We start from the raw sequence: 9,734 nt of genomic DNA, 5'->3' as shown, positions 1-9,734 counted from the left end.
CATTGCATAACTGAGTTTGGGGAACTGCAACATATAAACCTCTTGAGTTCAGGTTGCCTGTAGCAGAGCCTGCACAGCTGCACAGTATGTATACCGCTTCATTGTACTTTGTATCTTTATGTAACCTTTCCTACACATAAAAATTACTGACACTGCATTTAACTTAAAAACCGCAAGATGTGTGAAAGGAGTTCAAGAATTAATTTTCTCTTTTTCTGCAGGTTTGCTCAGACAAAATGGGACGTTCACTCATTCTGTTTCTCGTTGCCATCTCCATGGTGTTGGCTGGTAATTTTATACCTTTCCTTTGTGTCTTAATGTGCATAAATAAAATTATTATTGATATGTTTTTAAATTATGAATATTGGCCAACGCAGTTAACTAGAGCTAAAAGGATTTATTAATTAAACGATGAGTTGAGGTGTGGAAAAAACATTTTTTTTGAGCTGATGAATCAATAATTTAAGAAAAAGAAGAGCACCAAAAATCTTTAGCAAAGCTTGTTTTTATTGCTATTTCTAAGTTTGTGCATGTTCTGGTCTCTCAGGGAGCGTGACCATTAAGACCTTAGTGTTCCCCTCGGAGACAGCTTCGGATTATGTGGAGATGGTCCCTCTGAAGCCCCTGAGGCTGACGGCTTTCACTCTGTGCATGCGTGTGGCCACAGAGCTCAGTGGCGAGCGAGAGGTCATCCTGTTTGCGTACCGGACTGGAGACTACGATGAGCTGAATGTGTGGCGTGAGCTGGACGGCAGGTAGACAAAACAACATGTTGATATTCTGGATTTAACTTTAGACAATGTTTAGTGATTGTATCCCATTAACTCTCTGAAACCTGGGCAAACTGACTTGTGATCTTTCAAAAACATGGGAAGACGTCAATGAGCAACTTAAGAAGAAATGTCTCAGAATTATGCAAGAGAACGATAAAAAGAGGGAAGAAAGTATCTGGAAATATGAAAAATACGACAAATTTGATGAGTTTGGAACACAATTTTTTTTTTCTGCAGGACTCTCCACCACTGAATCAGGTTTGCATCATCTGCATTTGAACAACAGCCGATAGAAACAATAACTTGTGACTGAAATAACTTGTGACTCACCAAAGTGCCATCATGGGATAGATTTTCAGGCTTTAGAAAATCTGAAGGCCAGCAGAAGGCCAGTTTTCTCCCAGACCATTTGAATTACTAAATACCCAAAGTTTATTATGTTTGGGTTTTTTTTTTCCAGTGATGCCAAAACAAAACTGCCTACCCCTGCTTTAAGTACAATAAAATGGAATACAAATAAAAGTTAGCAATGTATTCACAGCTTATTACATTAAATATCATTTTACACCATCACTCAGTCAAGGCAATGCTTTGAAATGAACAACAAGTCTGTTATTTCTATTTTGCATTGTTGAATCCTTTGACCTCTAATCAGTTAAATTTATCTGTGTGTTTAGATTGTCCTTCTACCTGAGTGGAGATGGCGTTTTGTTCCAAGTCCCTCAGCTCGGTGCACTGCAGACCCATCTGTGCATCACATGGGATTCCAGTTCAGGTGCGGCCGCCCTCTTCATGGACGGGAGGAAAAGTTTGACTAAAATTTATAAAAAGGGTCACACAATCCGCTCCGGAGGCAAGGTTATCATCGGGCAGGATCCAGATGTTTACGTGGGGGATTTTGATGCCAAACAGAGTTTTGTTGGTGAGATCTCTGATATTAATATGTGGGACTCTGTCCTCTCACAAAGCGTGATCCAAGACATGTTTTCTGGGAAGAGAGTACAGAGAGGAAACATTTTTGACTGGGAAACAACACAGCTTAAACTTAATGGGGAGGTGGAGGTTGTTCATACTGAGCTGTAGTTATAATGACAGCAAACAACATGCTGGAATGATGTTGGCAACGTCATAAAGCAGGTCACACTGTTGTTCTTATTCCAATAAAAATGTATGCTGACTATGTTTGTTGTGGTGACATTATTATTAGTATTCACTTAAAATATACAATACTATAGTAAGAGGGTTATTCCCATGTGGTCAAGTATTACACCAAATCATTTAAGCACAGATTTTGTACTTTTTTTATATGACGTTAAATGATATGTCCATAAATTCCTATGCATTTTTTTGCTGGTATGACTTCGACACCAGTGTATCTAAAATATAATTTAAAATCACATCTATATAACCCAAGTCTGCACTACAAACCAGGTAAAGTGCACTTGTTCTCGGTTCCTGGACTCCAGGGGCCCCCAAAGGCATCAAATTGAGTATGAACTGTTTTGGGCCCATTTAATTGAGCATGTTTTTGGGAATATGCACTAGTACCATCTCTAAAAATCTCTAAATCTAATAAAACATTTAAGTAATAATGCTTACAACAATTAGCTTAATTACTTAACTTCAAAATTATTTTGTTTTTGAACTGCAAACACATGTTTTTCTACCTGCAATGTGAAATTGTAGACAAAGGCCAGAACAAAACAGCACAAGAATTGTTTTCATCATTATATCTTATGGAATTTGGATGTTGTGAGGAAGAATAGATAGAAGGGTGCAGTAAAACATCTTGAGTATATGTGCTGTTTTGGCGCACTCTTGTGGACATTTAGAGACTTTCTCCAGAAGGAGAGCAGTTGTGGGTAGATTAAGTACTAACAGTATTTTTTGTGGCTTGTTTAATAATCATATGATTTGTACAATTAAGAGCCTCTTGTATTTAGAGGTATAACAGTTTAATTTTAATAGACATTTTTATCATTCAGGCTGGCTCACTGTAATAACTGACTTGACCACTGAGTGGAACTAAGCCATGGTTTATGTTATGTGTTTAACTTGTACTTTTCCTACTATAGCAAGTCAAAATGTCTGCTGTGACAATGATCCATTATATCACTTGTGAACGTCCTCTGAGGATCGGATAATGGCAGAATATGTCAAGGAAAGAATAATATGTAAAAGAAAATTTGGTCCACAGTATTACGACAGGCACGGACGGGGTTCGAACCCGCGATCTTCGGTTTACGAGACCGACGCCTTACCACTTGGCCACCGCGCCTGGCAGTGCATTCGCATGACTCTGTCAAAATTTGAGCTAGTTCAGACATGTGGCACGATGCAATCATTTTAGTTATACAATTATTTTCTGCGTCTACACAGCTGCAGAAAACCAACATTCATAACAAAATCCGTGAAAAATATACACAATTTATACTCGCCTAGCAGCTAACGGAATAATCACACTTTTCCATTTCCAAATGTTTCCAAAGCACTCATCTGAAAACCTACAAAACCCTATTCACCAAAAAAAAAAATTCTGTAATTTTTTTTCTACCGAATTACCAAACCATGCGGGAGCTGAGGAGATGTGAAGCCTTTGGATTTAAAACGTACCTCGACAGATTTCTTGTGCACAGCCGAATGTCCCAAATGATGGCTCCATAATTATAAAACCTCGTCATGTTTTCTTAAATGCAATTTAGACGGTCAGTAAAGTCGAGTAATGAAGTGCAATTGAAGTTTGGCGTTACTTTTCTCGCGATACACGAGAGAGGGATACTATCTATGGAACACACCCGGAAGTAGCTGAAGTGGCCCACAGCATATAGGATTTAAATAATTTCCTAAAACATGATAACAACAGTTGTATTACGATGATGTAAAAGTCTCATGTTCATACATCGGACTTTCAGACTTCGGACTTTAGGAAGTAGCTAATGCTGTAAGTATGATTTTGGGGGAAATCAATGCGAGTTAAGAACCAATCTGAGCTAAAGCGTTAGCCTGCTAGCAGAGGATGACTTCAGTAACCCTTCCTGCTTATTTTATGTGCAAAATACGTCATTAACTTGCATGTTGAACTAGTCCTTGTGTTGCAAGTTTTCGTGGTTACACTGCTGTTGTTGTTACGGGTATTACTGCGTATTAATTTTACACATCCAGCAGCATTCCAGCAAGCCTCGTCATGATGAATTAAGAGTTTTTTCACGTCATTATGAGCCTTTCTTAAATTCGGGATAGATAATTATATCGATATATAAAGTTTAAACTTAATATGGAAAAAATAACATTGATAATTGTATCGACTTAATGATGTGTAATAGGTTTGCAAAACGTTTGTTGTTCATGTCATTAATTACAATAAAAAACACTTAAAAATGAATTTGAGTAATAGAAACTCCTGTTTTAAATATTTTATGTCATTTATTTTATTTTGGGTGTTGCATTTTTGGACACTTATCATAATGTTTTTGTAATCTGAAAAAATATATAGTCATAAAGATTTTAACCATATCTCTCATTCCATTGCTGTATAACAAAGCATTATGCAACAACAGGATATAAACCTTTCAAAACTTGAGTAAATTAGACTGATATCTTTCAAAAACAGGTGAAAAGGGCAATGAGTAAATTAAGAGGAAATTACCCAAATATTACAAAAGACAAAAAATAGTTTGAAAAAGTACATGAAAATTACCCCCACACCCCAAAACAAGGACAGGGCCTGAAAAAATGCTTAAAAACAATAATTATGTAGAATAATTTTAAAAATGTCATTATAATTAGACATTCACATTTTAAGACATTTCCACTGGTTTTTAAAAAAAGTATTTTTTCTAAATCTACTTATTTCTTGCAATTTGCAAAATGTTTCTTGCCAAGTTGCTTAGTGCCTCTTTCCCATATTTTCAAGAGAGCATACTCAGATTTTGAAGGTATAAATACTTGTGAAAGTGTGTGAACGCAGCACAAGAAAAGTGATGTTGATTCATGTTTCAAAGGTTTAAAGCAGCACCTATGATTCTGTCACTACTTTTAAAGATTTCTTTGACTTTGGATGTTTTTGGATGTTTTTCAAGACTTAAATCTCACGCCAACAAAATAATGTGTCAGTAATACAGCTGTGGAGTTTACAGTTTAAATCTACAGTCAGAGTTTCAGCACTGACCTTCAGATCCAGCGTTGCTCAGTTCCTAGTTAAAATCTTGGCACGTCTTGTGTTCCAGTCTTTGACAGAGCCTGTCTGATCTGCTGCAGCTGAGCCTCCCCGTGTTCTTCACCATGCCACTGGTGCTGGATGCTGTGTGGGCGCTGTGGAGCATTGGAGCTGGTATCTATGACTACTTCCACACCAGTGCCATGGAGGAGAGGATCCACACACTGGAGAACGTCCTCTCTATCCACCAGTTTGTGATCGCAGGCCTGTCGGCGGGCCTCATCCTGCTCATGACCTACATACTCTGGAGAAAACACTGAAACCCTTCTGACCGCGGCCAGGCTCCCACTACATGTTGGTTTGATGCAGGACATTTCAACGTTACCTAAAGAATTTTTCATCCTGATGTTGTCTGATGTGGATTAAGTGATGCTCACACGTGAAGATCAAGCATGTTCAGCAACGACATAAGGACGTCCCAAATGAAGTCAGGAGCGCTGATGGGGAATTAAAACAAACAATGCTCCATAAGGACTATGAGAACCGGTCCATTCGGGTCCATTTGGGTTGCGGGCGCTTGCTTTGTCTATCCATCTGTCTGTTGTCTCTGTGTTTCGGATGTTAAATCGGCCTTAGAATTACAAAATCATAAAAACTTTGCACTTTCTTGCCAAGCTTGAAGGACTTCACTCTCTGAGAAGATGTATTTATTTAAACACCTTCCCAGCGTGTGATGAGGGATTTGGTTAGCGTTACAGAAGTCACTGTGGTTTGCTACTAAGTTTTTGGGTTTTTTTAAACCCATTAATACAGGATCACATTGTAATTACCTCAACATCAACTATTTTCCCATGTTTACAAATTAACAATGTCATTTTTTTGTTTTCTTTAGGATATCTGTGACTGTAGATAAGTCCATCAGTACATATTTCATCTTTTAAGTCCACTGAAGAGTGAGAGAGAAAATAGTACTATAGTTAAGTGTCCAACCCAGCTGGATGCTCTCTGTTTTAATTACCCCTCACTTTCTTTTTTTTCCTGCCAATGACTTTATACAGTACTAGAATTTCAAAGGTAAACAAGATATGGGGGATCCCAACGGGTGACTGCCAAAAAAATGGTGTTTCACTCTTAAAGTTGGTGTCGGGTCGTGATGTTGCAGGGATTTGGCAGTGCTTCGATGGGAATGGACTGATTTTGGTATGTCTGTCATGTTACATGTGAATGTATGTATGCTGTCAGCTGCTTTGGTCTGTGATGATCCTGGTTTCAGTGAAACACTTGGAACTACAGAATAAGATCATTTCAGAAGTCCAAACACTGGGAAATGAATTCATCCTTTAGGTGATTTTTTTCTTTTCATCCTAAGGAGAAGACGTGAAGGTTAGTTTTAGTGTTTAGTGTTGTCTATTGTCCTTTGTGTTTTCAGTTGTCCATGTTTACCAACACTGTTTCCAGTCTGTCAAATTTTCTTACCAAGTGTTTTTAAAAAACGGTCTAATGATTAAAAAGCCTGTCGTTCACTTTCACCATTGCTTACTTTTTGGGCTTCATTGCCAGTGTGCTGTATGCACTACTGTGTGTTACTCTGACAAACCATTACCATGGTTACTGATAAAGGGAATATGTTTGAATAATAAATTATAACTTCAGTCCAAGCTGTGTGTGATTTCATTGTAACCCTTCTGTCACCTGTCATTATTAATGAATATTTTTGTGTTAAATTGATATTCTGGATATCTGCTTCCATCATTTGCTTTTTATATCAATTTCATGTTAAATATGATGAAAAGCAGAGGCAAAATAAAAATCAGTATAAAGCACTAGAGGGGGAAAAAGCCTTGTAGAATGTGAGATGGAAAATATTAACAGAAAAATACACAAATAATGCTACAGATATGCAGTTAAAGGGGTATGATTATGGTAAATTATATATACATTAAGGCTATGGTCACCTCTAAAAGCTCCTCCAGACAAACATTTCAATATGAAAAATCTAAAGTGAACCAGTACTTTCAGTGTTGTTTTTTTTTTTGGCTTAATGTCTCACTCATGAACTCAAACTGGTTAGTTATTGTTGCATCTGAGAAGCACAGTAGAAATAAATCCCCCTGTGTGCGAGTTCAAGTACTGTGTGCTCACGAGCTATTTTAGTCCTCATTATGTTTTGGGGTCAGTGGTTTAGTCATGTGCAGGCAGCACTGAGCTCATCCTGAACCATATCAGCAGAGATTATTTCCATCTAATATCTATTTTCACCACAATGGTACGTCTGCGATTTGAACGGTTTTATGAATTTATAACATTAACAGTCTCCATACATTTCTACAGTGAAAATAAAAGTATGTTTGGTGTGCTGATTAAATCGTGGTGATAAATCAGCAAGGAATAACCATATCTAAACGATGACAACAATCTATAGATTCATTTAAGTCGTTATTTTAAATTTTTTATCATTACTATTCATCACCAATCTGGATTTTGTCCTTTTGTAACCCTCTGGGCTTTTTGAAAGACTCTGAGTAGGACGAGGGAAAGTTGGTCAGGTAGTTGTAGTCGTCTAAAAACTGCATTACAAGGGTCAGTACTGTTTAATATCTCACGTTGTGTAATAAAGTGTTCAATGTTCTTGGAATTTAAGAGTGCAGTCACCTCTGATGGCTTGAAATTAACAGCCGGCACCATTTTTGCTCCGCTTTTCCAGTCAACATGGTGGTGTAAACAACACAAGTCACGGGACGCCCAAAGATTGATGAGTCACTCTTGGAGCCAGCCTCAAGTGGCCATAAGAGGAACTGCAGTTTTTGGCCCCAGCGTTAGCTTCATTTTTCAGCCTCAGAGGTTGCTGCTCAGTTAAAACTTAATATCTGTGAAAGAAATACATCACGATGAGAATAATTGTACAAAACTGTTCTTTTAATAGAAAACCATTCTGATTAGACGTAAAAGTTCACAACATCAAAGCTGTTTTTTTTACATAACTGTTGAGGAAAAGTCTTGTTTTCTTGACATAGCTCCTCTCATCTTGTGCAAAATGCTGCTGGTCTCATGTGAATGAACAAAAAAATAATAAAAAGAAGGAAAAAATAAAAAGTACAGAGGGCTCCATCCAAATCAAAAAGTGCTCTGCACATTACTCAGAACTGTCACTGTGAACCAAAAGCCTCTGAACACCCACCGCAAACCAGACTGCTGCTGCACTGCTGATGTAAAGCTTTAAAAGAGCGGCGTCACAAATAAATCAAACTGAAATATTTCTGCACGGACTGCTGCAGGCTCACACTGCACGCAATCTGTTCATTATGGAGCAAGAAACTGAACTCAGCATCTGGACATTGTGCTTTCTGTCTCACTGACACTTGACATCATTTCAAGGCAGTGATATCGGGTCAGATGCTTCCCAGAAATCCTTTTTTTTTTTTTTTTAAACAAAAAAGAAATATTCACTAGAGACGAGAAACAAGAACGGAGAAATCTGCAGCAAATTCATCCCCTTTGGTGTACAAACTAAATAACTACAAAGCCTCCCTGGTCGCCCTCAGGTTTCCAAAACAAACACATTCCAAATCTAATTTATAATGTTTCAGTTTTATGTACACAACGGCAGGAGGCAAACTTAACCAAAACCCAGCTGAGAAATGACAAAAAATAAAATAACTGAAAACTTGTTGAGCTTCAGTTCCTGTTGATGGCTTTACCTGTGTGCCGTTTCAGGCTCCACCTCCTCTAAAATGGCCTGTAGCGATGTAAGTTCATTAATCATCATTTCGTCAATTAACAATTTCGATGATAAACGGAGAGAGAATGCAGATCAGCAGTTCAGTTCCCAGAGCCTTCGCGTGTCAGCAACAGTCCAAAAATATGAAACAAAAGCAGCAACTTCTCTCATGAAAGAAACTGGAATCAGCACCAAGAATAACACTTCAAAAGAGTAATTGGCAACGGTTGAAACCATTTTTCCTCTGTTGTGAGGACTGAATCTGCCTCTTCTCTGCCCGTGTCAAAAAGTTTGCAATCCTGCATCACTGACACATAGTCCTGGGCTTAGCAGAGCCGCGCTGCATGATGAGGAGCACTGGAGGTAAACAAGTCTGTTTACAAATAGCAACAATGCATCTTGGTGTTCAAGAGCTGGCAGTGGACGTCGCTGTGAGAAAGCATCCGAGACGCCTCCAAAAGACCACCGAGTGTTTCTGAGGAATAAAAAGATCTAGCACCGGCAGAAACTGCACTCCCAGTATGTATCTAATCCAGGACTCTGATCCAGGATGTCTGAGCAGGTTTGTTTGTCTCAAGTACTCAGAAAAATGACCAGTACAATAAATATCAATGTAGCAGTGATCAGATGGAGAACCTCAGAGATGACAGAGACTGTAGAGAGTAGGTTTGGGCGGTATCACGGTATTTTGGTATACAAGGGTATTAAGAAATCCAGATGGTGTATTTTTTAATACTGACCTAAATAAAGATGCTCCTCTTTCTATTAAACTCATTGCATGTGGTGCAAAGCATGCACCACTAGAGCTCAATCTCTGGTCTCTACTGATGAAACCATAGACTGTGTATGGGTGGAACAGGCAGCTGAGCTGAAAGACACAGCAACACCTAGTGGTGGAGGGAGGAGTTACAGGACTGTAAACAGCCGGTGCCTCCCTCTGTCGTGGCCAGCAACGACAGAGGGAGGCATGTTTTTGACATCTAACTTCTAACTTAAGGATTTATTTCAACCAAACCACAGCTGGTGGTTACTAGCAAGAGTAACTAAGACGGTTTGGGTGAGTTTCAATGACATGTTTTTAATGATG

General features: G+C 38.4%; 1 protein-coding gene, 1 long non-coding RNA gene and 1 other non-coding gene across 3 annotated transcripts; 2 read left to right on the top strand and 1 right to left on the bottom strand.

Annotated features, from left to right (window-relative positions):
• The first annotated feature begins 227 nt into the window (after positions 1–227).
• LOC121956608 (pentraxin fusion protein-like) lies at positions 228–1,936 on the top strand. Its single transcript, XM_042504918.1, has 3 exons — positions 228–288; positions 548–755; positions 1,451–1,936. Exons 1-3 carry the CDS (start codon positions 237–239, stop codon positions 1,854–1,856), a joined length of 666 nt encoding a protein of 221 aa, XP_042360852.1. The 5' UTR covers positions 228–236; the 3' UTR covers positions 1,857–1,936.
• A 1,043-nt stretch (positions 1,937–2,979) lies between these two features.
• Positions 2,980–3,051, bottom strand: trnat-cgu. The gene has a single exon. It is a non-coding gene; the product is annotated as a tRNA-Thr (tRNA).
• A 574-nt stretch (positions 3,052–3,625) lies between these two features.
• On the top strand, positions 3,626–6,587 carry LOC121956609. Its single transcript, XR_006106708.1, has 2 exons — positions 3,626–3,714; positions 5,000–6,587. It is a non-coding gene; the product is annotated as an uncharacterized LOC121956609 (long non-coding RNA).
• Positions 6,588–9,734: the final 3,147 nt, after the last annotated feature.

Source organism: Plectropomus leopardus, chromosome 17, assembly GCF_008729295.1.
Source record: "Plectropomus leopardus isolate mb chromosome 17, YSFRI_Pleo_2.0, whole genome shotgun sequence".
In the NCBI taxonomy this organism is placed as follows: domain Eukaryota; kingdom Metazoa; phylum Chordata; class Actinopteri; order Perciformes; family Serranidae; genus Plectropomus; species Plectropomus leopardus.
Note: the sequence above shows the minus strand (reverse complement) of the source record. Positions and strands in the feature narration are given on the sequence as shown.

Bases quoted from the DNA above. Each gene is read 5' to 3' on its own strand.
- LOC121956608 (XM_042504918.1), top strand. From the start codon at position 237: ATGGGACGTTCACTCATTCTGTTTCTCGTTGCCATCTCCATGGTGTTG. The intron at 289-547 runs GTAATTTTATAC...CTGGTCTCTCAG, and splicing joins CATCTCCATGGTGTTGGCTG to GGAGCGTGACCATTAAGACC. The intron at 756-1,450 runs GTAGACAAAACA...CTGTGTGTTTAG, and splicing joins TGGCGTGAGCTGGACGGCAG to ATTGTCCTTCTACCTGAGTG.